The sequence below is a fragment of the Muntiacus reevesi genome, chromosome 3 (genome assembly GCF_963930625.1).
Source record: "Muntiacus reevesi chromosome 3, mMunRee1.1, whole genome shotgun sequence".
NCBI classification, from domain to species: Eukaryota; Metazoa; Chordata; class Mammalia; order Artiodactyla; family Cervidae; genus Muntiacus; species Muntiacus reevesi.
Window position 1 is genome coordinate 95,330,212 of NC_089251.1, and position 27,121 is coordinate 95,357,332.

Consider the following 27,121-nt stretch of genomic DNA (forward strand, 5'->3'; position numbering starts at 1 on the left):
GTGCGCCGCGGCGCCGCTTGCAGACCGAAATCGCTCTTTCCCGGCTGGCCAGCGAGACTTCGCTTCTCCGCTCTCCTCAGCGGCCTCTTCGGCGCGCGCCCTCGGGCCCCTGCCGGGAGTCGCCCGACTCCCGGCCGGTCCCCTTGTGGTCAGCCCGGCGGCGCGTCCATGGCGTGGCGGCGGCGGCCCGAGGCCCGGGGCGCGCTGGCGCTGCTGGCGCTGGCCCTGTGCGCTCCTGGGGCCCGGAGCCGGGCTCACGAGTGGTTCTCGGCTGTGGTGAGCACAGAGTACGTGGACCCGCAGACCAACCGGAGCGTGAGGAGCGTCTCGGAGAGCGGCCGCTTCGGCGACAGCTCGCCCAAGGAGGGCGCGCGGGGCCTGGTGGGCGTCCCGCGCGCGGAGGACCGCGACCCCGAGGGCTGCGAGGCCAGCACTCGCTTCCTCGTGCCCGGCGGCCGGGGCGCCGCGCCCTGGGTCGCGCTGGTGGCGCGCGGGGGCTGCACCTTCAAGGAGAAGGTGTTGGCGGCGGCGCGGAGGAACGCCTCGGCGGTGATCCTGTACAACGAGCAGCGCCAAGGCAACCTCACCGCGCCCATGTCCCACGCGGGTGAGCCGCCGGCGCGCGGGCACGGGCGGGGCGGGGCGGCCGTGCGCCGGAGTCCCAGCCGACCGCGAGGTCCTCTGCCGGGACCCCGAGGGGCGGCGGTGATGGGCTCCGGACGTCGGGACCTGCGAGGGTAGCGCCAGCTTGGCTCGGTGTAACCCCCGGTGCTCTAAGGAGGGAGGCGAGCGCCCGGACAGGATTACATCTTCTCCCCGGGTCGTTCAGGTGAAAGGTACCCTGTGCAGGAAGGAGGGCGGTGGGGAGAACGGAAGACTTTAAAATCCGCATGAGGAGGATTGTGGTTCTCACCGGCGGAAAGTCTCTTTAATCAGGAGTCCCTTGCCAGTGTTTCCCAAAGTCGGATGGGACTGGAGTGGAAGCTCTTTTCCAGGGCTTTGCAGGGTCTGGCAGTCCCTTCACCATGTAAGGCGGTGGCTCGGTGACACTGTGGTTTCTCCACTTTAATAATGTACGTCAATATTCTAAACTTTAAAGTGAGACAGTCTGGATTTAACTGAGTCCGAAAACCCGGCCTTAAGTTGAATATGTTTTCTCACTTGCTAAAGAGAAGATTGTAATACTGGCTCCTTTGTCAGAGTCCTTGAGTGGAGTTTAGATGAAATTTTTTAAAGTGATCATGCAGGGAAAGATTTTGTTCTTAGCTAGGCAACCCTTCCCACAGGCGGTTTTCGGAGGCAACAGGTTACATCTTCAAGCACTTGTGAGAGTTTGAAAGGTTTATTTTGCAAGGGTTCTCCTTCTCAGAAAGGGCTTCCTGGGTGGCTCAGCGGTAAAGAATCCTCTTGCAATGCAGGAGACTCAGGTTTGATCCCTAGGTCAGGAAGACCCCCGGGAGGAGGGCCCGGGCAAGCCACTCCAGTAGTCTTGCCTGCAGAATCCCATGGACAAGCCTGGTGGACTACAGTAGCCCATAAGGTCACAAAGAGTCGGACACAACTGAAGCAACTTAGCACACAGGCATGCATCATTCTCAGAACTGAAATTCCAAGTACTATTCAACTGATACAGAGTGTGATGGCCTTCTAAGATCAGACTCGTTCTGAACTTCCTGGGATCAAAATCCTTAGTTTCTGCTGCTGCAAGTCAGACATTCTTTATCCCCTGTACTTTTTGACTTTTGTTCTGTTTTGGCTTCTTGAATGAAAGTTCAGAATACCTGTAAAATGAGGACAGAAGGGTGACTTTGGACTTGGCCTGTTTTAGCAGAGTGATGGGACGGAAGTCAGTTCAGAGGTGGGGAAGTGAGACTGTTAGAATGATGCTTTCAAGACGGTGGCTGGTGAGGGCTGGGGACGTGCTGAGCAATGGGTAGAAGCTGGGGAGAGGTGGGATGAACGGCATAGTGAGTGAGGCATGTTGAAGTTGGATGGTGGAGAAGAGGTAACTGAAAGAGTCAGGTCTTTGGGAAGGATGGCGGCTATGTCCAGGATTCTCGGAGGGGTTGACCTCCGATAGAAGAGGGGGGAATTCCTCAATTGCAACAGAGAGGAAGTGGGTTTGGGGAGGAAATGGGAGCAGATGTCCATGCGGTGGCATTGGGCAAGGCAGCACCTTTGGTGCAGTTATTCCAGTTGTTTTTTACCCAAGTCATGTTTCTGCAGAACTCCTGAGAAGTGCTGTTGGAGTTCACAGAGCGTTCCAGACGCATCGTGTGGACAGGGTTCTGTTGGAGGAGAGAGGGCGGTGTGCCAGGATTCTCCGGTGCTGGGTCCTTGCGTTCACTTCTGAGTCTCCAGCTTCCTGTGGGCTTTCTCTTTTCCATGGCAGTTCTTTTCCATCCCACAATTTTCTCAATGTGTTTACTGCATTTTTTGGCAATGACACTAACATCCTTCCAGGCTAATCGCACTTTTCTAACCATGGTTCAGCAGTCTTGCTTGCTTATCTTACGGACATATAATTTATCCAGGCTCATTGATGCTCATTTTAAATCTTGCAAGCTTCTGTTACCATTCTCAGTGTCCATTTTAGTCTGTTTCAGTGTAAGATTAATTCTGTTAGAGGAAAGAGACAAAAGTAACAGCATTAGCAGTTTTTTAAAAAATGTGTGAAAGTTCCCAGTGCAGAGTCAGTTCTCTGCTTACAGCCCTTTGAGGTAGGTGCTTTAACCCCATTTTACAGATGAGGAGACTGCTGTTCAAAGAATTGAAATGATTGACCCCTGGGAACAAGGCAATCTATGGCCAGATAATTCTTTATTGCAGGGGCCTGTCTTGGCCTGTATCCACAGGATTCCAGTTGTGACAGCCAGAAATGTCTCCAGATATTGCCAAATGTCCGGGGGCAGAGAGGATGGCAGTAACATCCCAGATTGGAACTGCTGACTTAAAAGGAGACCAGTGGGTTACACAGAGGAAAAGCTGAAATCCACTTAGTCCATTGACTAGTCCAAGCAGAAATATAAGGGCCTGTGCTGTGTTGGTGACTAGAAATGGAAAAGAAGGTCCCTTTCATTCTCAGAACTCAGTCCTGCCAGGGACAAGGGTACAACTGTGTCATGTCTTTTTGAGAATGGATTGGCGTTAAGAATGGAGTGAATGGAACTAAGTCAGAAGAGGAGCTGGCTTTGACAGACTTGGATTTTAAAGGTTACACAGAACCTTGACAGCAGCTCAGACTTTGTAGTTTTTCCTATTTTGTCAGAATGTGGCTGGAGCCAGTAAAACTACTGATCCGTGGCTCTCAATGTTCCTGTGATACTCGGGGTCTGTGTGCATAGGTCAGGTGACTGCTGCTGAACTCCGATTGTGATGATCTCCTCCCAAGTCTCAGAATTTCAACAGTTTTTCTTTCTTCTTTGTTTCGGCTGTGCCGGTTCCTCACTGCTGCACGGGCTTTCCTCTAGTTGTGTCAAACGGGGACTACTCTCTAGTTGCAGGTTTCTCACTGTGGTGCCTTCTGCTGTTGTGGGGGCTTCCCAGGTGACGCTAGTGGTAAAGAACCTACCTGCCAAAGCAGGAGATATAAGAGACTCAGGTTTGGTCCCTGGGTCGGGAAGATCCCCTGGAGGAAGAAATGGCAACCCACTGCAGTATTCTTGCCTGGAGAATCCCATAGACAGGGGAGCCTGACAAGCTGCAGTCCATGGGGTCACTAAGAGTTGGACACGACTGAAGTGACTTCTCATGCACACATACTCTTGCGGGGCACGGACTTAAGTAGTTGCTGCTCCTGGGCTCGGCCTCTAGAGCACAGGCTCAGTAGTTGTGGGGCAGGGCTTAAATTAGTTGCTTCTTGGCACATGGGATCTTCCTCGATCAGGGATTGAACCCGTGTCTCCTGCATTTTCAGGCTGATTCTTTACCACTGGGCTACCAGGGAAGCCCCTCAGCAGTTTTTCTTAAACCCTGTTGCTTGACTGCTAAGATCTAGTACAAGATGTTGTGGACTTAAGTCAGTATTTTATTGTGGCTCCAAGATAAGTTGTGACTTTAAGAAAATATTCTGTCAGGACCGTAACAGCCCTCAGTGTGAGGACTGTTACTGTGATGCCCAGGGTTGGTTCCCTTTCCTTTGACAGATGAATAGAGAGTGGCCAGTCTGGGCCACATATGGCACCTGATTGTGGGTAGAAATGCCTAAGAAATACCAGCCTTTGAGGAGTTCACGGCTTAGTGGAGTGATAAACAGACCTTTCCAGACCCTATGGTTGGGCCCTCAACAGAATTATATGCCCAAGTGCTTAGAAAGCATAAAGGAGAGGCATCCAGTGTAGGTCCTGCAAAGGTATTAGAGGCTATTTTGACCAAGAAGAGTAAAAATTGATATAAGTCAAGCCGTTGAAACGAAAGCTTTTAGAGAAGATTGGCCTTGATGTGGTGACTGCTGGTTAATTACAGGCCGATCCTCCAGCTGACGTCTTGAGTGGCTGTTTAGACTGGCACTTTCCTTGTGTCAGCAATTTACTGAGGCCAGGTGTTGGCAGGGCTGAGAGGTGTGTTTGGGGAAGGGGCCAGTGTGGGGGTGGCGGGAGATGACATGTGATAAAAAGTCCCTTAGCTTGAGAGAGATATACACTCTGTGTTTGCAGAGCGTGGGAAATGGTCTTTTATGAGTGAGTGGTGCTCAGTGATCTTGAATGCTTTGCCCTCACAAATGAGCTAAACATTTAGATTTGAGTTTAGCTTGTATTTTGGTGCCCTAGGAAGAGATGGTGCCCTGCAGCCTCATAGCAAGTGGGATTAACTCAGACTGTTCCCAGCTAGCAGGCAGACGGAGTCTTGAAGGACAGCTTAAGTTGAAGGTTTCTGGGTGAATGTGGTATGGGGGCTATGTGAGGAGCTGTAGGACCTTCTGGGTGACAAGAGTGGCCTTGCCCAAGACGGAAGGACTGAGATGAAGTAATGCATTTAGCAAAACTGCAAAGATTGTTGAGTGGTGTACTCGACAAATACAGAATACTCTTGAGCAAGCCAGATTTCTCCAAAACAAAATGTGAAATTCCGAGACGAGAATTGCATGTGTTTTTGAGTCCTCATCAATCATCCTAGCCAACCATAAAGACATTTGTGTTTTGCATGATAGCTCACGTTCTGGAGACGTTTCCATTCCATTCATATTCCATGTACTATTTCCCCTGCAAAAGGAGTCTCTGATATTCTCCTCCCCTTGGGTCAGTTCAAGGATAATAACCAGAAGAGAAACCAGTTTTTCAGGTCGACTCATTCATACAGAAACCATTCTATTGGGTCATCGCGTATGATGCTGGAGCTACAAAAACTAATGAATAAGAACAGTAGTCCTCGCCTAGTGAGGAGGAGGGACTCACGAGACGTTATGCGTGTGTGCGTGCTAAGTTGCTTCAGTCTTGTCTGACTCTGTCTGACCCCATGGACTGTAGCCCGACAGGCTCCTCTGTCCATGGGGTTCTCCAGGCAAGAAAACTGGAGTGGGTTGCTGTGGCCTCCTCCAGGGGGATCTTCCCGACCCAGGGACTGAACACATATCTCTTATGTCTCCTGCCTTGGCAGGCAGGTCCTTTACCACTAGCACCACCTGGGAAGCCCATGACATTGTATCGCAGATGAATAAAAACAAGTGTACTTGAGAGGCTTTGCTGTATGGTATACACAGAGGTGTGGGGATGCTGGAAACCAAGGTTGAACCTGTGCTGAATCTTAATTCTTCCATGTTGGGTGCAGGATGGAGAGACTGTGGATGTTATTGGAAAAAAAGAAAACCTAACAGGTCATGGGATTCTCATGCTGGAGCTTTAAAGTGCTTTTTTAAAAAAATTTCTTACTTTTAATAGTTTTATAGTCATATTTACATACATTTACAAATTGTTAGGTTTACAGTTATGAAAGCATGCCAGTTTTTATGTTTTGGCATATTAAAGTAAAATTATAATAGTAACCTCTCACCATTGGGTATCTTTGGTGTATTTTTCCTTCCAAAGGAAGCTATTTATTTTTATATTTTTAAACTTTTTATTTTGCATCGGGGTACACAAATACCCCTAACAGTGTTGTGATGGTTTGAGGTGAACAGCAAAGGGATAAAATGCATTTCTTGCTGCCTGCATCAGTTTTCTAGACCAGAAATCTAATCCGCCACTTTAAATATTTTAGTAGTTCCTGTCTCCTTCAAGAGAATGTTGAAATCTACTTTAAATAGTTTCCTAGGGAGGAGAAGTGGTACGCTAGACTCATATGACCCTGCAGAATTTTGAAGCTGTAGACCAAGACAGGTTTTTTTTTTTGTTTTTTTTTACATTTTTTGTTTGTTTTTGACAAGGTGGTAAGAGGAACTGTTATTTTTCAAGAAGGTTTATGGTCATGTGCTCTATGCAAGACCTTGAGTTACATCTAAGGTAGGAATACAACAAAGTGCCTTCCAGGAGTTAGTGACTGGGGGTTGTTTGCGGGGAGGGGCGGGCATTGCACATAACGACCTTTCTTGTGATTGGTAGCAGCGCGTGGCTTGGGGAAGAAAAATATTCAAAGGGTTTTTTCTTCCCCTGTCCCAGGACTTTGAGCGTCTTTGCCTTCTGTGAGGAAATTCAGCTATTTGGTGTGGAAATCAGCTGTGACTTGCTCTCTCAGGCCACCAGGGCTCTAAGACTGGCCCAGGGAGGCCGTGATAGGAGGACAGGGCAGAGCCAGACAGGGGCCTGTGCGCCCAACGACCCTAAGCTCAACTGCCCTGCCTCCATTCATCCCCCAGCACGTCCCCGAAAAGCCAGTCATGGGATAGAAGAAGTCTTAATTCTGAGTTTCATGATTTAAAGTAGTTTCAGAAGGGACTTCCCTGATGGTCCAGTGGTTAAGACTCATCACTTCCGATGCAGGGGGCCCAGGTTCAATCCCTGGTCAGGGAACTAGATCCCACATGCTGCAACGAAGACTCGGTGCAGCCAAATGAATAAATGTTAAGTAGATACTTTTAAAATAGAGTAGTTCACAGAGGCAGTCTTGCTGCTTCAGTGGCTAGATCATGTCCGACTCTTTGCCACCCCGTGGACTGCAACATGCCAAGCTTCTTTGTCCTCCACTGTCTCCCAGAGTTTTCACAAATTCATGTCTGTTGAGTTGGTGATGCCATCCAACCATCTCATTCTCAATCACCCCCGCTGTGCTCCTGCCCTCAATCTTTCCCAGCATCAGGGTCTTTTCCAGTGAGCCGGCTCTTCGCATCAGGTGGCCAAAGTATTGGAGCTTCAGCTTCAGCATCAGTCCTTCCAATGAATATTCAGGGTTGATTTCCTTTAGGTTTGATTGGTTTGATCTCCTTGCTGTCCAAGGCATCCTCTGTACTTAGAGTGTAGCAAATTTTAGCCCTCAGCCCAGGCACAGTGTTATTACTTTTTAACGATTTCTTACAACATAGTGAACTAAGCATTTTTTAGGGGAAAAACTTGAGATTGGTGCTGGAGATGTTTCCCGTTCAGGTGTGCTTCTGATAGCCAGAGCGTTTCTGCAGCCCCTCCCTTGAAGTTCCAGGTGTTCTCAGCTCATCCGCCATCCCTCACTCATTTATGTAACAAATATTCATTGAACACTTACTATGTGCCAAGCTGCATGGGGCACTGGCGGTAATGAGATGAACAGGATACATTTATGTATACTGAGTCACTAAGCAAGCCAGACCAGTCACCAATGCAAATATGCTTTTATGATGGTACACCTCCCTTCTTTTTGCTTGATAAACTCTTCCTGTCCATCAAGATGCACTCCCTGCCCAGGGGAAAGTTCCTTCCCATCCCAGTAAATATGATCACCTCATTTCTGCAGCTTTTCCTTATTCCACATTATCATTCAATAATCAACAGTCCAAAATAGAAAAATTGTCATTTCCATTGTACAGCTGAAGAAGTCGTCTCAGAGGACCCAGACATGAATTGTCAGGGGAAGGTTGGAGCCCAGCCTGGTGGTCCTGCAGCCTGTGTTCCCCCACTCCCTCCCCCACCCCCCACTCACAAGGGGAAAGGCAGAGGTGCACTTAGGAACTGGGTCTTCAGGCCCTGGAACTGGCTTTTCCAGGTGCTGCGTCACATTGAGCAATTCTCTTTAAGATGTCTCAGCCCTGGTCTGTAAAATGATCACTCGCCTCTTTCTGCCTCAAGTGAAGTATGATACAGACGTGAAAATGCTTGAGAGTTGGTTTCTGCATTAGCAACCAAAGATTGTTCTATGAGTACAGAAATTGTACCTGTAACCATAGTATAGAAACGTTTTTGTTTTGTGTATAAACATGGAGACAGGCCCATGGCGTTCACTATACTGTCCTTCCTGCTTTAGTATGTGCTTGACATTTTCCATTAAAGGAAACTTTTTTAGTTTATGAAAAGGGCCTGCAACTTAGAAGGCACCCCATAATCGTACATGGTATAGTTCTCCTAATTGTTTCTGTATTCTTCTTTCTCAGCTACTAGCTGTTTTTTCCCTGAAGGCAGGAAATACCTTGCTCCTTATTGAGCCTCCCCAGGGATGACGTAGAGGATTGTGCGAGCACTCGGGGCAGCCGTGGCACTTGCCAAGTGACACTTTTAGGGCTGGGTCACAGCATCGGCTTCTAGACAGGAGCCACCTTAGAAGGCTGCTCTTCTAGGGTTTCAGTAACTAAATGCCCACGGTCAAGGGCCACAGCGGATTTGCTACGGATTAAATTTTCTCCCCACAATAAAATAGTGTTAGAATGTGGTTTCAGTGTAATGCCGGAGAACAATCTTTAAATGTATTTTTTTAGGTTAGTTTTTGAATGGATAATATGTACACAGGGCAGAGAATTTTTACTGTGTCCAGCTCTCTCCCCTCACCACCTCCGCCACAGCAGGTGCTGCTGTATATTCGTGTGATCTTCAGGGGTGTCTGTACTGATGTGACCACATAGACCTCTTGTCCACGCAGGTTTTTTTACATGATGTTTTTTTTTCCTCCTCTGTCTTGACTGCCATCTATAGTAATAGAGCTGCTGCCTCAGTCTGTACACATAGTATAATTTATATAATGGTTTTCTTGTTGATTGACATTTAGATTTTGATAGCAAAAACTTAGAAAAGGGACTTCGCTGGTGATCTAGTGATTAAGAGTTCACCTTCCAATGCAGGGGGACTGGGAATTCCAGGAAGACATCTGCTTCTGCTTCATGGACTACACAAAAGCCTTTGACTGTGTGGATCACAACAAATTGGAAAATTCTGAAAGAGATGGGAGTACTAGACCACCATACCTGTCTCCTAAGAAACCTGTATGCAGGTCAAGGAGCAACAGTTAGAACCAGACAAGGAAGAATGGACTGGAAAAAGAGTACGTCAAGGCTGTATATTGCCATTCTGCTTATTTAACTTGTATGCAGAGTACATCATGCAAAATGTCAGGCCAGATGAATCACAAGCTGGATTCAGGATTGCCAGAAGAAATATCAATAACCTCAGGTATGCAGATGATATTCTAATGGCAGAAAGAGAAGAGGAACTAAAGAGCCTTTTGATAAGGTCAAAAAGGAGAGAGGAAAACTGGCTTAAAACTCAACATTCAAAAAATAAATATCATGGCATCTAGTCCCATCACTTCATGGCAAATAGAAGGGGATAAATTGGAAACAGTGGCAGATTTTCTTTTCTTGGGCTCCAAAACCACTGCAGATGGTAGCTACAGCCATGAAATTAAAAGACATGTGCTCCTTGGAAGGAAAGCTATGACAAACCTATACAGAGTGTTAAAAAGCAGAGACCTCACTTTCCTGGCAAAGGTTCGTCTAGGCAAAGCTGTGGTTTTTTCAGTAGTCATATATGATGTGAGAGTTGGACTGTAAAGAACCCTGAGCACCAAATAATTGATGCTTTCTAATTGTGCTGGAAAAGACCCTTAAGAGTCCTTTGAACTGAAAAGAGGTCAAACCAGTCAATCCTAAAAGAAATCAACCCAGAATATTCATTGGAAGGACTGATACTAGAGCTGCAAAACTTTGGCCATCTGATGCGAAAAGCCAACTCATTGGAAAAGACCCTAATGCTGGGAATGATGGAAGTCAAGAAGAGAAGGGGGCGAGACAGAGGATTAGTTAGTTGGATGGCATCACTGACTCAATGGACATGAGTTTGAGCAAATTCTGGGAGATGGTGTTGGACAGGGAGGCCTGGCGTGCTGCAGTCCATGGGGTTGCAGAGTCAGACATGACTTAGCAACTGAACAACAAAAACATTGAATTGTACACTTATTTAAAAGAGTGAATTTTCTAGCATGTGAATTATATATCACTAAAATTGCCTTTTAAAAATCAAAACCCAGTTGTGTTTTCTGCAAACTCACTTCATTTTCTTTGTCTTTCTGTTGCTCTTTTTCTTATAGGAAATTAGTTTTTGTCTTTGTTATGTTACATGTATTTCCCCCCTGCTGGCCATTTGTTCTTTTGATCTTGAGTCCTTGATTTTGATTTCTTTTAGTCAGAACAGACAATTTTTGTTTTTATATAATTGGTTAGTTGCTCAAATCTTTTTTTTAAAAGAAGTTCTGAGGTGATTTTTCACACTTGGAAAGGTTTTTCTTCAATATTATTTATTTTTTAATGTCCATGTTTCTTCTGGCTCTTCTCTGTTTTTTCTTTTTTATATATTTACATCTTGGATTTTTTTAGAATTTAATTTTGGCTTTAAGTTGTGAAGAAAGGATTCATCTTTTTTATCCTTAGATGATACTCAGTTGCTCCCATACTTTTTTTTTCTTTTTTTTTTTTTTAACATAGTCCATTTTACCCCATTGATTTGAAATCCACTTTCATCATTTACTGAATTCTTTTATGTTTTGGGGTCTAATTTCTGGGCTGTCATATGCTACTACCACACTCTTTTAATTATTTTGACTATAAAGGCTAGTTCAAGTTTTATTTACAAAGTTTTCCTAATCTTGATTATTTTTCCCCTAAGTGAACATTAGAAGCAGAATTTTTAGGGTTTTTAAAATCCCATTGATAATTCTAAAGATTAACTTACAGATGAAAAGTGAAAGTGTTAGTTGGTCAGTCATATCCAACTCTTTGTGACCCTCACCGGCTGTAACCCGCTAGGGTCCCCTGTCCCTGGGGTTTCCCAGGCAAGAATACTAGAATGGGTCGCCATTCCTTCTCCAGGGATATTCCCAACCCAGGGATCGAATCTGGGTCTCCAAAATTGCAGGCAGATTTTTTTTTTACCATCTGAGCCACCAGGGAAGCCCAATTTATAGATAGATTCATGTAAAATTGGCATTTATATCCCTTCTTTTTTATTTCTCTTACTTTTTTGTCCTGTCTGCTCATGCATTCAGAACAACATGAAATAATACTGAACAGAGTAGGAATTCTCCGATTGCTTCTCTGAGTTAATGGGCACACTTGGGCGTTTGTATTAATATTTACAAGTGAAATTGGCATTTGTGTGTTTTTTTTTTTTTACCATGTTTCATTTAATTATGCTAGAAATAATTTTAAGACTTCTTTTTTTAAAAATCTGCTGTGGAACACTTTATATGTTGCTCTTTAAAGATTTGAGAGTAGAATTCTCTTATGAAACTGAATGGGGGAGGTGGGGGGGCTCTTGCTTTCAAGGGGGTATTTCTTAGTGATTTATTCTGTTTTTTTTTTTTTAGCTGTTACAAGTAGAGCTGCTGTGTATAATTGTGTGATAGTTTTTGTCTGGACACTTTTTCAAAGCTGTTTACTAAATGCTAGGCGTCTAGTGTTCAGGTCACAGGTGAGCCTTGTTTAGCTGTGGAAAAATCCAGCTGAGTTTCTCTGGCATGTGGGATCTTCCTGGGTAAGGGATCGAACTTGAGTGTCTTGCATTGTCAGGCAGAGTCTTTCCCACTGAGCCACCAGAGAAACCCCTGTTTACTCTGTTCCTTGTGTAATCAGTCTGTGTTCTTGGTCACCCATGTTGGTAACTTGGGCTTACGTCCCGTTTTATCTCAGTTTTCGGTCACGTGTGCGTGGAGCCATACTGCCTCCATGTCTTACTTTGTGTTCTCGTGCTGACTGCTTTGTTCTTTACTAAGGAACAGGAAACATAGTGGTCATTATGGTTAGCTACCCGAAGGGAAGAGAGATTGTGGAGCTTGTGCAGAAGGACATTCCGGTCACCGTTACCATCGGCGTGGGCACCCGGCATGTCCAGGAGTACATCAGCGGCCAGTCCGTGGTCTTTGTAGCCATTGCCTTCATCACCATGATGATTATCTCCTTGGCCTGGCTAATATTTTACTACATACAGCGCTTCCTATACACCGGCTCACAGTTCGGAAGTCAGGTAACTGTCTTTCTTTAACTTTGCTTTTTAAAAGATCGTTTGTAAATATTTCCTGTGTATATTTTTGGAAACTATTAGACAGCATTCTTAATTTCATTATCATTTATAATATTTAAGTATTGATATGTGGGAGTTTTTTTAAAAATAAGTTTTAAATTAGAATATATTCAACTTGATGTGCTGTAGGAAATCAGGTCATCTCTCACTCCTGCAAAGATCCTCTCTCCTTTCCAGACATAAAGAGATGACAAAAAGGCATGAAGTTGAGGGGGGTGGGGGGACATGGTTGTGTTTTGGAAGAGAACTGGGCCTGCCTGTCTCCACAGTGGAGCTGCATTCAGAGCCGTTTGTCTGTGGGGGTGCTGGCTCAGTAGCAGCAGAGCAGGGTCCTGCGGGTCCCACACTCACCTGTTGTCTTGAGAACCACCCTTCCTGGCTGCTGAGGCAGCAGATGGTCATTGCTGGGTCACCTTCTGCCTCTGACCAGGAAGCCTCTGTCCTTTTAGGGGCCTTCACAGATGAGTGTATGGAGCCCTGTCCTCAGCTGACTACATTCTTACCAATAATCAAACTTAAGATTGGTTCCTTCTTCAGGCATGGAATTGAATATAAGTATTCTTGATCAAACAGCTCTTAAGTTATACATGACTGTTCTGTACCTTAGGGCTTAAAAGGTAGTTTTTTGTTGTTGTTTTTTAAGTTATTTCATTGTCACCAAATTTTTGCTTTTTATGACTTTTTTTTCCATAGCTTGCTTACACTATATGAATTTTTAAAATAGCAACTTAAACATTTCAATAATAATAATAATATTTTTCTTCCCTAAGAGCCATAGAAAAGAAACAAAGAAAGTTATTGGGCAGCTTCCTCTTCATACTGTAAAGCATGGAGAAAAGGTAATATTTTCATGGTTGTTTTTTGTTTGTTTATAATATAAATCTGGGGACATCCCTAAGACTTTGCCTTCCAATGCAGAGGGCATGGGTTAGATCCCCTTGGTCAGGTAGCTAAGATCTCACATACTTCTCAGCTAGAAAACCAAAACATAGAACAAAGCAAATTGTAACAAATTCAATAAAGACTTTAAAAATGCTCTACATTTTTTAAAAAAATCTTTAAAAAAATATATGTATATATATATAATACCAATCCATTTGTATGTCTCGTCTAACAGTGTTGATCATGGAGTTTTGGCTAGTTTGTTAATTTTGACATATGTGTTCATTTTAAAGAAGAGTTGACTGAAACATTCCAGTGTATATGAAGAGCCTTCTGTACCTTGCTGCCCAGGAAGGTACCCCTAGCCGCATACACCTGTCTGAATTTAAATGAACTGAATTAAACTGAAAACTTAGCTCCTCAGTCACCCTGGCTGCATGTCAGGTGCTCAGGTGGCCATACTGGTTACTTGTTTTGCCAGGCTGGATGGCGCACTGAAGCTCCAGTCTCTCTACCAGAGACACTGAGGCCTAAATCCACCTCTGTTAAATCTTATACTCTGTCCCTTCCCTCTGACTCCCTTAATTACAGGGAGAAAAGACTGGGATTTATGGAGAAGAGGAGAAAAGATGTTGAGTCCTAATCACTGGACCACTAGGGAAGTCTCTAAAAGGCCAAACTCAGCAGAGTTCAGAAGCATTTTTGCAATAAATCCTAAGTCTCAGAACCTCATGTTCTTAGAGGATAGGTTCCTTACAAGGAAAACAGTTGCTAATGCAAGAATAGTTACTCTTTAATGGTCCATTTTCAGTGCTGTGAAACGTTGAGGTGACATAGCTACGGGTGGGTTCCATCGTTTTGGTTTTCTTTTTTTCCTCCATGAGTTGTTGAAACCTGGCCCATGCCGACACTGCAGCCTCCAATCCCCAAGTGCCCTTGGGTTCACATCTCCTCTTATGACCTACTTAAAGGATTAAAGCTTCAGGACAACACTCATTACATTTATAGACCTTTGATTTAAAGCTTTGGGATCAGATACTGATGGTTCCTGTGGAATATTTACCATTAGGATACTCCAGGAATTACATTGCTGGCTGCATTCTTTCCCAGATGCCTTACATTGTAGTGACAGTGAATTTGCAGACTTAGTGCAGAGTCCAGGTTTCTTTCCATGTGGCTGTATTTAAAAGGAAAAGTGAAAAAAAAAAATCCCGTCTCATGGAAAGATTAACATATGATTTACTAATTACGAGGGTCTCTGGCAGAGGCTTGGAGAGAGAGAGTGTGTGTGTATGTGTGCGTGCGTGTGTGCGTGCGTGGGGTGCATGCATGCATGCTCAGTCATGTCCAGCTCTTTGCAACCCTGTGGACTATAGCCCACCAAGCATCTCTATCCACGGAATTTCCTAGGCAAGAATACTGGAGTGCGTTGCCATTTCCTTTTCCAGGGGATCTTCCCTACCCAGGGATGTAACCTAAGTCTCCTGCATTGGCAGACAGATTCTTTACCAGCTGAGCCATCAGGGAAGAGCCCCCTGGGGGAGAGAGTCCCCAGCAAGTATCTTGAGACAGGCTGTGCATTCAGCTAGCAGTTCCATGATAAGCACAGTCTTATGTTCCTCTTGAAATGTATCTTCTGCACTCTGGCAGGAAATCTGTCCTTAAGTATGAGAAGACATAGATTGATATATGTAATTTACTGCACGATGTCTTTGGGAACATAAGTCAATTGATATTACCCTCTTCCTGTACAGAACAATTTTGAAAATATGCTTCTACAGACTATTGTCAGAAATAATGGTTAAAAAAAGTCTCCACAAATGATCCATGAGGTATATAGGTGGATTTTCTGGCAGTCTTACATGTTTAATTTGTGCAAATAAAGACTGTGTTTTTTCTTAAATCTACATCTTGTCGAGTTCCGGAGACTGGTTGTTTCCTAGTTTTTCTTATGGACTCAGTCACAGTACTGTATAAGCTTGCAGACCATTAGGGAAGTAAAAATGATTTCATCATTCTTTCTTGGCATGTGAAAAAAGGTGATGATGTCTAGTTGCAACATCTAATTTTAAGTTCAGTGACAAAGTTAATTTTAGTGCAATCTTTGATAGCAATATCCACATTATAAAATCAGTTTTTACTGCTTGCTTGTTAACAAGGGACCCATGTGCTTAAATGTACTTTTAAATAATTACATGATGACTGTGAAGCTGTGTTCCATAAAACTAACTTCCTAAAGCTACAGACACTGATAACTGAGTCCCTATCCCAGAGTCCTGGAGGAGACAAGCTCATTGGCCAAATTTGGGTCAGGTGACCAGGTCAGCCATGCTTATTATTTTGGTTGATGGGCTGAAGCCAGGTGGACAGATCCAAGTGGTACACAGGAAAGTGGGATGAGCTGACACCCCCAGAAAGGTCATGACCCACAGACTCTCAGAAGCTGAAATTGTGTCACAAGAGTGCTTCCCCAGAAATTTTTGTTTCTTTTTACCTTTGTTAACTTGATGTATGAAAAAGTAACTGGAGCTTCCCAGTGGTAAAGAATCCACCTGCCAGTGCAGGAGATGTGAGTTTGATCCCTGGGTAGGGAAGATGCCCTGGAGGAGGAAATGGCAACCCACTCCAGTATTCTTGTCTGGGAGATCCCGTGGACAGAGGAGCCTGATGGGCTCCATGGGGTTGCAAAGTTGTACATGACGTAGTGACTTTAAAAAAAAAGTAACTTATTTTAATTTGTGGTTCTTTTATCACTAGTGAGGTGAATATTTTCAGATACTTAGTCCGAAAGTATCTCATTTGTATTTTCTCAGTGAGTTATAACTTTGCATTTTCTCATCTGCAAGTTATAACTTTGTTCTTTAGCATATTCTAATGAAACTGCTTTTGTATATTTCCAACGATTCCAGAAAACATATATCTTATTAAATATTCATTCTCTTTTAAGTTTTATATTTGAAAAAAATTTTTTATAATAAAACAGGCATTTGAATTTCTACAGTCCTTAAAAATATGATCACTTAAAAAAATGAACAGCCTCTTATTTAAACATTCGTGTCTGATTAGGTAGACAATGAAATTTTTTCCTGTTCAAATTTTTTTAAAAATAAAATCTTTTGATAGTGGTAAAAATAAATACCAAGTGGAAATTATCTGTATTTAATTTCAGGATGTACCAATGCAGACTAGAATTCATCATTGTTTTAGTTGAGTTGTCGTGAGTTTCGTTTTTGTTTAGTTTTTGTTGTAGTGAGTTTTACCAAGAGTATATATTATTTACTAGTGTTAGTCGCTCAGTCATGCCCAACCCTGCAACACCATGGACTGTAGCCCGCCATGCTCCTCTCTCCATGGGATTTCCCAGGCAAGAATACTAGAGTGGATTGCCATTTCCTCCTACAGGGAATCTTCCTGACCCAGGGGTCGAACCCAAATCTCCTGCATTGGCAGGGGGATTCTTTACAGTTTGCGCCACCAGGGAAGCACATACTATTTGCTAAGGATACAGCAAATTCTTTGCTCTTCTTTTTTACAGGGGATTGATGTCGATGCTGAAAGTTGTGCAGTGTGTATTGAAAATTTTAAAGGAAGGGACGTTATCAGAATTCTGCCATGCAAGTACGTTCTCTTACTTCCTGAGATGTTAAAATTTACAAGTTTCAGGTTTCTGACCAAATATCCTAACAAGTTTCAGGATATGAAGATCTTACTATCAGGTGATATGTTGCAATCATCTCACCTCTTAGAAAAGAAGCTCAAAGTCTTCAAGGTCCTCTTGTACTGTTTTACTTTAAGACTGTTTTGCTTGAAGACTTTAGGTGACCATTAAGACCCACTGTCTCATTTTGTTGCAGATTGGCTTTTTATCTTATAGGCAAGGAGGCTTCAGTAGGGTCCTGGGGGTCTATACTGTACATTTATCAATGGAGAAAGTCTGCCATTTTGGGAGAAAGGAACCTGAAGCTGACCAGGTGAAGGCCCTGGGTGAGAGGGCCAGGGACAGTCAACAGACCTGGCTCAGGCTCTGCTGCTATTATCATTGGTTTTTTTTTTTTTAGCTTTTAAATATTTTAATTCTTATGTTTTAAACTAGTGAACATTTTCCCAGACATTTATTAGAAATGTTATTCTTAAAGACATTTCCTGGTTATGTATTTTTATCTGTTATTTTTCTATGGAGATGCCTTTTATCTTAGATTAGGCTCTGCTGTTATTTGCACCCTGAGTTTGGATTCTTTCTGGGGTTGTATGAAATAAATATTTCTCCTTTATTTAACTAGTTTTTTTTTTAAGTAATAGGAAATTATGCTTCCTTTTTAATCATGAGGTGCTTTGATAACTTTTCTTTAAAAATTGCTTTGTCAGCAGAAAGGTGTACAGAGACTATGTTTTAAAGCCAGTCATTTTAAATTCTGCTTCGCACCGATTAGAAGCAGGTCACAAGTTATTATGTAGTTGTGCCTCACTTTATGTTTGCGAGTGTTCAGAGTATATACCAGTACTTTATAGGAGATAAAGTTCTCATGAGTTCTGTAGAGGACATGAAGTAATGAGGATCAGAATAACAAAATTAATTTCCCTGCTTCAAGATAGTGAACTTAAATCTACAGGAGTTCATGTGGGTTGGTGTGCCGGGTACTTAATGAATTGGGGTCAGTGTCAGTTGATGGTGTCCTGTAGAACATTATTAAAATAGAAAAGAATTATTACTCTAGGCTGCTTGAGGGCAAGCCTGTCTGACTTGAATGCCACACAGTGAGCAGCCAGATTTCCTTTTACAGGAAATGGAGATGCTCCTGATGGCCGAGCTGGGACTTGCACTCATATCATAAACAGCTGAGTGTATCCTGAATGTGCATGTATCCTGGTCTCCTTAGTAGGGTTTTCATTTCCTGCTCCCACCCCACCCCAGTTTTCTCCTGTGATTTATTTCAACTAATTTCCCGATGGAACCAACATATTTGTTTTATTTTTCTCAAAACTATTCCTGTGGGTCAGTTTCAGTTTAAGGATGGACAGGTCACAAGACAAGCTGAGTTGGACCACCTTATAAAGGACCTTATAAAGGTCCTTACCTGCTGCTGTTTTTAACTGCTGTGACAGGTTTCCCTTTGGAGAAAAGGTCTTTAGACAATGATGACAGTAATAATAATGAAAAATTGCTGAGGATTTACAGTGCCCACTACCCTAGTAGTCACGTGGCATGTTTGCTCCTCAGAACAGCTTTTGGGGTAGGTGCAGAGGGACCTCAGGATCTAGCTCAGAGTCATAGCATCCGATCACACAGCTGGCATCTGAGCCTAATCGGTGTGGTTCTGATCCCCACACCCGCTTACCTGCAGCACAGATAAACTGTAGATTCATCACTCAAGCGGGGAGGTGAGCCAGTGAAGACATCAGTAAAAGAAGAAAATTCATATGTGATTTCTTTTTTTGATTCTGAAACTAATGTGTTCATTCTAGAAAAATGTAGATGCTACAAAAATACATAAAGACAAAAAATAAGTGTTTAACTTGCAGCCCAAAGATGGCTTTAATATTTTAATTGATATTTTGTTGTATTTCTACTGGAGTCACTTTATATAAGATACTATCAGTTTTTTATTAGCTTGTTACTGTAGTTTACTCTTCAGTTTCTTAGGTCACATTAATTCCCAAAAGGCTAACAGAGGCACATAAAAATACATTCCAGCATGATACAGAAATAAACCATGCTGTTTTCATGCAGTGAAGGGGGAATTTCCCTCTAAATGCCAAATTCCATTTAATTTGGAAAGTAGAACAGGTAACCACCCAGGGTAAGTGGATACACTGGAATTTTGATATGACGGCATTTGACTTGTAAACAAGAAGAGGAGTTGGTAGGATGTATTATTTCCTTTATAAGGTATAAGCAATTATTTTAAGATATTAACACGTACTTAATTTTTTTAGGCATATTTTTCATAGAATATGCATTGACCCATGGCTTTTGGATCACCGCACGTGTCCAATGTGTAAACTTGATGTCATCAAAGCCCTGGGATATTGGGTTTGTTATGTTTTTGTTTATATTCAATCTCTGCTCCCTCCACCCCACTGCCCCCATTTTCCCTGAGTGATTTGATTCTGTTCCTGACCAGAGGCAGGAGGAGTGAACCAGATGCTCCTTCTAGGGTTCTGCTGGTTCCTAAAGAAATTTTCCTCTATACTAAAAGTGAATTCTTAAGACATTCCCCCCAAATCAATGAACTTAAAGAGTTATCGAATAATACACTAGGTATATGCTTAAAGTTCATACTTAGAGTGGTATTTTTGCTATATGTTGTAACACTCTGCAGGGTCTTATAGATCCTGGTCAGTGTCTTAGAAATAGTGAGTGTAAAACTGACCTGCAAGGAGCCAGGTGCACACTTTACATACAAGGAAGCAAAAGCCAGCACCTCTGGACACGAGCTCGCCCAATACCTGGGTTTCAGAGTCAGATACCACAGGGGGAATTCCTGCTGCAGCGAACGTGCTCCATCACTTTGCCATTCTGGCCTGGTCACAGGACGGCACTCAGAGAACAGAGCCAGGAGGGCGGAGTGAAAACAGGTTATTGCAGCCGTGCACTGAATGACTTACGCAAGTCAAAGTATTGACTCCTGGCCCCTTGGGAGGGGAGTGCTGTTCTGGTAACCACCTTTAGTAGCCACCTTTAGTAGCCAGAAACACGAGCTTAGGGAGAAGTCGCTTACCTAAAGTCACAGGTGATGTGATGGGGTGTCAGCTTTCAGGTGTAAGTTTGCTTAATTCCAGGGTCCAAGCCCTCCTACCCAAAAGAGGGAAAACAGATTTTCCTAGATTGTTATATTTTTAGAGTCTAAATAGAATCTGTTACTGTCCCAAGATACTCTTGGTTAAATATAAGTTGTTTTGAAACAGAGATCTTTGAGAGAAGTAATTTAAATATCAGATAATATTATTCTTGTTGCTAAACATAAGAGGTTTTTGCAGCATTTACTAAAGAGACTTTTTTTTTATGATAATGGTTTTATGTGACTGTATCAGCCCTCAAAGCTGCAGGCCGCCTTCAAAATATTTTTTGTTTTCCAGCTCAGCATATCTTTAAAAGAGAGCTAAGGGACCACGCACTGTCTTAATAACCAGTGTGATTTTCTGTGAATTACAGTGTTCAAGTGTGAGTTGCAGAGGCCTCAGTGTGGATACACAGAGGGAGGCAGAACTGTCTCACCTGGATGTCTAGAAAATGTGTCTTTGCTCTAGAATCTCTAATGTTCATTGATTGGTTGTCTTTGATAACTGGTGGCTCTCCTCAGCTTGGCTGGTGTCCTGGGCCTTCTTAGTGACTGTGTCTCATTCCTGTCTTGCCCAGCCTTACTGGGACTGGGTCTTAAACAGTGGAAGCCAGGGATTAAACAGGTGGTTTCCTGGCAGTTTTCCTCCTTTTCCTTCTGTGGATGCACTCTGAAACTCTTTTTGAGTTGCTATCTTCATTAGTTGGTAACTTTAAACCTGCTTTTCATTTCTAAACATTTGTGGAAAAGGCATTCCATTGACCTTAGCATTGAGACTGTTTTTGGAAATGTATCTACGTATATTTCACATGTTAAAAATCAAGACTTATTTTACATCAGGTTGTCTTGCTTTCAAAACGTTTCAGAAGGCTAGAATATATGTTCCCAGAAAGGTTGTTTTCTGCTTTGAAGAAACCTACAGTAATTTGAAATCACACTTAAGAAATTAACTTGTCTTGCCTTTATTTATTTTTTTAATTCTTTGACAGATCTGCCTTTTTCTTTAGACCCGCTGACCCTCCTGCATTGAGTTGCAGCGAGTTTTACGCTCTCCTCTCGTGTGGTAACTAGTTCTAATTTGCACAGTGAGAAATGACCACAGTGAGAGCAGCCATTGGCCCTCACAGAGTGGTGCCCGACTTTGCAGCTGTGACCACTTTGACATGCCTCTTGTCACTGTTGTGTTTGCTCCCAGGGTCAGCCCTTATCAGGGGTGTACAGTGCTGGGTCTGGACTTGGCTCTGGGGAGGCAGCTGAACAAGACTCCACCCTTCTGCTCACTGGCTCCCAGGGATTCCACTATCTGGACTGGCAGGGGGCAGGCGTGCACCCCACCGCACTGGCCAAGGAGGCCTGTTTGGAGAGTGGGGGGCACAGAGAGGGGAGGCCTTGACCCTGCCAGCAGCAATGGGGGAGCTCAAGGAGGGGTTGCTGGAGGGACATTTGAGCTGCGTGTTAATGGGTCTGCGTATCACAGGTCAATGGCGAGTGACCACGTGGGGCCTGAGATGGGCAGCTAGTTCAACCTGGCAGGTGTTCAGACAAGGACCTGGAAACACAGGTCAGAGCGGGCTGAGCGGGAGCGCGTATGACGGCAGCCCGGCAGGACTTGGTGGTTGGTGTGGCTGGCGTCTTCTCTGGGGTGCCTGTGGGAAGGCAGTGAGCCACGCGGGGTCCAGGAGTCAGAAGAAGGTTCTAGAACACAGGCGGAGCCGGCAGCGGGAGCAGCAGTGCCTTTGGCCCTGAGGACCCCAGGAGTGGAGTGGGCAGTTAGGCTTTGTGATGTTCAGTCTCAGCTCAGGTTCACAGGACACCCACCCGCCCCCAGTCGGCCTTTTACCAGCAGATGCGTCCATCACAACTCTGACTCAGGCGTTAATCAAAAAAAGTTTCTGGATGGCCCCCAGGTTTTGAGATTCAATGCAGGGGTGCTTGTAGGGTCTCCTGTGCGCACTTTCATGGCCTCATTTTCTTCTTTAAAGCAGCGCGTGGGGAAGTGGAGGCACACTGGCAGCAGACAGACACCCTGTGCAGAATTGGCGCTCTCTGAGTGAACCGGGCACTGCGCCCCCTGATAATCAGCGGCCTGCGTGTCTCCTGAGCGCTGGCCGCTAGCAGCGGTTGCAGTGGTCTTTCAAGCTCAGGACCCTGGTCTCAGTGCTCAGCAGCCAGCTAGGCTGCTCAGGAAGTCAGGACAATCATTTGTGACAGAGCTTCACTTTCTGTCAATAAGTAGTTTAAAAGGTGGCATCGCTTGTGTCAAGGGAAACACGGTTTTTTGGAGGAAAAGCATTTAGGCCATGAAAAGGTACTTACTGAGAAGTGACTCACTTTCTGGTGATGCTAAGAAGACACTGATGTGCTTTTTGCAATATTGATGTTTAAACAGTTTGTTTGAATTATAAGCAGATGATGATAGACAAACTTGATGGTGTTACTGAGAAAAGATGTTTCTTTGCTCTGATTCTCAAGGGCGAGCTTGAGGACGCACAGGAGGCGACTGCCCCAGAATCCCCCCCTGGGGGCGTCTCGGTTGCAGATCTGAGTCTCATGGTAGCAGACGGCGAGAGAAGTGACACCGGCAGCTCCGAGTTGCCCTCCACCAGTGACCCTGTGCCACCCTGTGACGCCAGCTTTAAAGAGGATGCAGGTGAAAACACAGCCTTGCTGGGTGAGTCACTCGCTGGTTAGCAAACAGTGGTGTTATCAGTGCTTAAATGAAAGTGAAAAAGCCCATAACGTGCAGAAAAAACATAAAGGAAAAATGAAAACCATGATCTTACCCCTGCAGATACAATACTGTTTCAACATTTTGATAAATATATCTCAAATATATCTCAGATTTTTTGTGTTTGTGTGTGAAGAGGAAGAGAATATCATTTATGTGCCCTCAGGTAACCCGCTTCTTCCTCTTGGTGTACGAAACTCTGTATCCGTAGACAAGACATGTGCTTTTGTGCAGCTGTGTACTCGTACATTCTGGGTTCAGTATAGTTTCTGTAAACCACATCCTGCTGATGGACTTTTATCATCAGTAGCACTGAAATAATTTTCATGTGTGTGTTTACCACCTGTCTATCTTGTGCCCTTCTCATAGGTAAAATAGAGTGAATTGCATTTTTACAGTTACTGATGCAACTACCTTCTTTTCGTATTTGTTGGTTATTTATATTTCTTTTCTGAGTTGCCCATTTCATCCTTAATTTATTTTTCTATAGAAAAACTAATTTTTTCATATTGATTCTAAGAGCTCTTTGGTCTTTGCTTTGTTTTTTATCTAGTCCAGCCTTATACTTTGCATGATTCTGCCTTTGATAGAATGCTAACTTAGGAAAGTCTTTCTCAGGGTTATTAACTTATTTTACTAACAGTTGTGGTTTTGTATTTTATGCTTACTAACAGTTGTGGTTTTGTATTTTATGCTTAAATCTTTAATGCACATAGCTTCAGAAAAGATTTAACTTAAAAATCAACTATTTTTCCCAAATATTTAACCACTTATCAGTTGTTTAGCGATCATTACTTGTGAATAATGTGTTTTGATATTCACAAAGCAAGGCAAATTTCCTCATCTTTATTCTTATTTTAAAAAATTTCTGAACTGTTTTTCATTTTTTAAGATTAATTTTAAAAATCAATTTACCATGTATAAGAAAATCCCATGAAAATTTTTATTATAGTTGAATTAATTTATAGATTTAACTGAGAAGAATTGATGCTTCTAATTTTGAATTTGCCAACCTGGAAAAAGAAGCATATTTTTCCAAATTGGTAATATTCAAACTGAATCAGTTTGTCTTTTTTTTGGTACATTTTTAGAATCTGGGAGGCAAAGATAGAAACATGAGAAGTGAAGTTTTAAAGCAGAACCTGAGGAAGAAAGAATGCATTGTGTAAGAAAAAGGGAGATGAATTTCAGAGAATTAGGAAGTGGAAAGGCGGATCACGTAGGAGGTCTCCCAGTCTGTTCTCCTAGCTGGGTCTCCTGCTGAGAAGGAACCACCTTGTTTTTACCAATTCCATTGCATTGAGCCCAGATGCATTCCATTGTAACTTTTGCTGTTTCCTTCAGTCTCCAGAAGGGAAACGAAATTTGTTTCCTCTACTACTTGACTACCCTTGAGATATTTCAGGACAGGTAAAATTCTTAACCTGAATTTCTAAGTATTTGTTCACCAGTAAATTTGACAGGTAATTTATGTGTTAATATTATTTCTAGCCTGCCATCATAACAGCATCATTTGAGAACTATTACACTGGAAAAAAGTTAATTCTTTCCAGCTGACCTTAGGACTTCCAGAGTATAATGTAACTTCACCAGTAGCTAAGCTAACACTTTCGCGAGATGAAGGTGGGGGTTATTAGGGCAGCCCACTCCCTGTAGAAGGTGTCTGCACCAGTGGGCTCCTCTCTGGTCCACTTGACCTCAGATCTGATTGTAGGTGAACTCACAGTGCTTGGTTCTCCTGTATTTGAGGAGGTACTGTACTCCTGAAAGATGCCTTCTGCACCAAAATTATTCTGTTCTCCTTTCCTGGTAACATCCGACTGGACTCGAATGCCAGTTTGAACCTCTCTGTGTCTCAATTTCCAGTCTCTAGATTGGGGATAACAGTGTAGCCATCTCTAGCTTGTAGGGTCAGTATACATTGCTCGGTAAACGCAAGCTGCTGTCTTCCTGGGTGGTGATACCATTGCTGCGTGTCTGAAAGCACACTCCAGTTAATCCCACCAGCTCAGCCTGCGTATATTCTGTTGCACGGAACCGACCACATGCTTGTTGATAGACCACATGCTCTATATGAAGAAGGTGTTTTTATATTTTCTTAACTCTCTGTCTGGAAAAGGTTGCTGTCTTTCCATGGAAGTTTTATTTAAAAATTTCTGTAATTTGTTTCATGAACTAGGATCTCCAAATGTAACAATATTTATGTAACCAAAGCCCAGAATATGCCCAGCGACTGACACTGACTCCCATTGCTTTGTTGTAGAGACAGGCAGGAGCGACGCTCAGCGTGACGGACCCACCTGCTAGCGCGCGACCTGTGGACCGTGTCACGGACAGAGCCTAGGCTCGAATTAAAGGACACTTTATTTTTTTTACTTTAGTGCATAGTTTGTATATGTGAAAATAATGTACATTCTTTTACCTTTCAGGTTCTAATTTGGTATACAAAGAGCTATTTTATTCTTTCAAGAGACTTTTTGATTAGTCTTGATATATTTATCTATTGAAATGTATCAAAAGGATGGTTCTAGCCTAAGCACGTTGACTTTACACTAGTTGAAATGGAGTTGCGTGATTATATTCAGTAATTGGTCATGTGAATTTCCCTGGAGGAAAGACTTTTTTAGAACATTAAACTTGTCAGTGTGATGAGAGAAATCTGTTGCTTTCTTGCACCTCTGTATTTTAGAGAGATTTCCAAACCTGAGAGCACTTTCATTGTTGTTTTTTAAATTTGGAATTATGAGAAAAGTACTGGTGGACTTCAGTAATTTCATTTCTCCCTTTTATTACCTAATTTCTTCTAGTAACCTTGATGGGGAGGGAAGTTTTGTCCCTTTTTTCCTACAAATAAAAAAAGCTAAGATTCGCACATGAGCATGAGCATGAAGTTCTTCATTGCTTGTTAAGGAAATGGAGTAAACAGACTCTGATGTGGATTTTTTTTTTTTTTTAGGTAAATGATGAATTTACTCATTTCAACTAGAGTTTAATCTTTACAATTAAAAGGGTGATAGATGCAGACTTTCAGTTGCTGTTAAACAAGTAACCAGTTTTCTCGATTAATTTCAAAGCGAGCTTAATGACAGTGAACTTGTTTCATCATCTCTCCCTTTCACTCTTGTTTGCTGCTCTTCCTTGAAGGCAGGGGGATTAGGCTGCTTTGAAGCTTTGGGGGCCACTCTCTTAAGTTGAAAAAGTGATTAAACAAACACACAGTTGTGAAGACTCTGCACTTCCCCTGCAGGGGCTGCATGCAGGTTCCATCCCTGATTGGGGAAGTTCTGCATGCCACAGGGGTGGCCAAAAAATAAACAACAAAAACACACACACATTGTGCTCTGCTGTCACTTCTGAGAGGTGGAAGGTCCAGAGTGAGGAAGTGTTTTTTACAGCTTGAAGTTGTAGTCCTTTGTAGCTTCCAAACTGTTTACTGTGTACATCTTTATTTCATGGTAAAAATAAATGTTTACTAGAGTACATAATTTTTAAAGTGTAAACAATTCATTCTTATACCTGTATCTAAGACGTAAAGTTTATATAGTTTTTTTTTTTTTTCCAAGTTACTTAGTGCACTCTATTCCAGCCACTCAGTGAAACTCTAGGTGATTCAACAGTGTTACTGATATCAACCGAGGCCAGACTCCAAGGGAAGAGCTATGGGAATAGAAATTGCCTTATTCTTGAGTGCTAATTTCAGCAGACACTACAGTGGGTTTCCATAAATGGCCATTATCTTTGAAATTTGCCTTCTGTGTCATTCATTGCAGATAGGAAAATATGTCCCTGATTCTATACCAAGTAGGTTGCTCTTTGTATTTTAAGACACATACTAGTGGAAAGTGCTTTAATTCTTCCCATTAGCCAATGAAGCTGACTTTAAAGAATGCTTTGACAGATCAGGGTGAATTGTTTTTGATGATTATGAGCGAGTGAGTTCTTATCAGCGGCTGTCAACCAGAGCTTTACCTAACTCAGGAGCTTGAGGGACTCCTCTGGGGTTCACTGTTTGGCACTCTGTGCTTCCACTGCAGGGGGCACAAGTTCCATCCCTTGTCAGGGGACTACGATCCCCTGTGCTGTGAGGCACAGTCAAAAAAAAAAAGAGACTGACCCTAAGTTATAAACTTAAGAGGCTGGAAAATTATAGTACTGTCATCTCTGGAAACACAAGTCTTTAACAGCAAATAAAGAAATCTGCAAGAGCAGACAGAAAACCCTTTTGTACTTGGTAAGGAAAATGTTTCCTTTCAAAAGGATTTTCGTAGGTGGATGTGATAAAGGGTCAGTTACTAGAATTTTTGCTGAAACACAACATTGATAAAATG

At 43.0% G+C, this 27,121-nt stretch overlaps 1 protein-coding gene and 1 non-coding gene across 3 annotated transcripts; both read left to right on the top strand.

Moving 5' to 3' along the window:
• RNF149 (ring finger protein 149) lies at positions 1 to 25,451 on the top strand. 2 transcript variants are annotated; one of them, XM_065929706.1, is made up of 7 exons: positions 1 to 607; positions 12,097 to 12,347; positions 13,175 to 13,243; positions 16,822 to 16,904; positions 19,221 to 19,317; positions 22,538 to 22,736; positions 25,057 to 25,451. In XM_065929706.1, the coding sequence occupies exons 1-7, from the start codon at positions 169 to 171 to the stop codon at positions 25,098 to 25,100; spliced, it is 1,182 nt and encodes a 393-aa protein (XP_065785778.1). In that variant the 5' UTR covers positions 1 to 168; the 3' UTR covers positions 25,101 to 25,451. The 2 variants fall into 2 exon arrangements, with proteins under 2 accessions (XP_065785778.1, XP_065785780.1); XM_065929708.1 differs by having other exon boundaries at positions 12,103 to 12,347.
• On the top strand, positions 6,872 to 6,944 carry TRNAG-UCC (transfer RNA glycine (anticodon UCC)). The gene has a single exon. It is a non-coding gene; the product is annotated as a tRNA-Gly (tRNA).
• Positions 25,452 to 27,121: the final 1,670 nt, after the last annotated feature.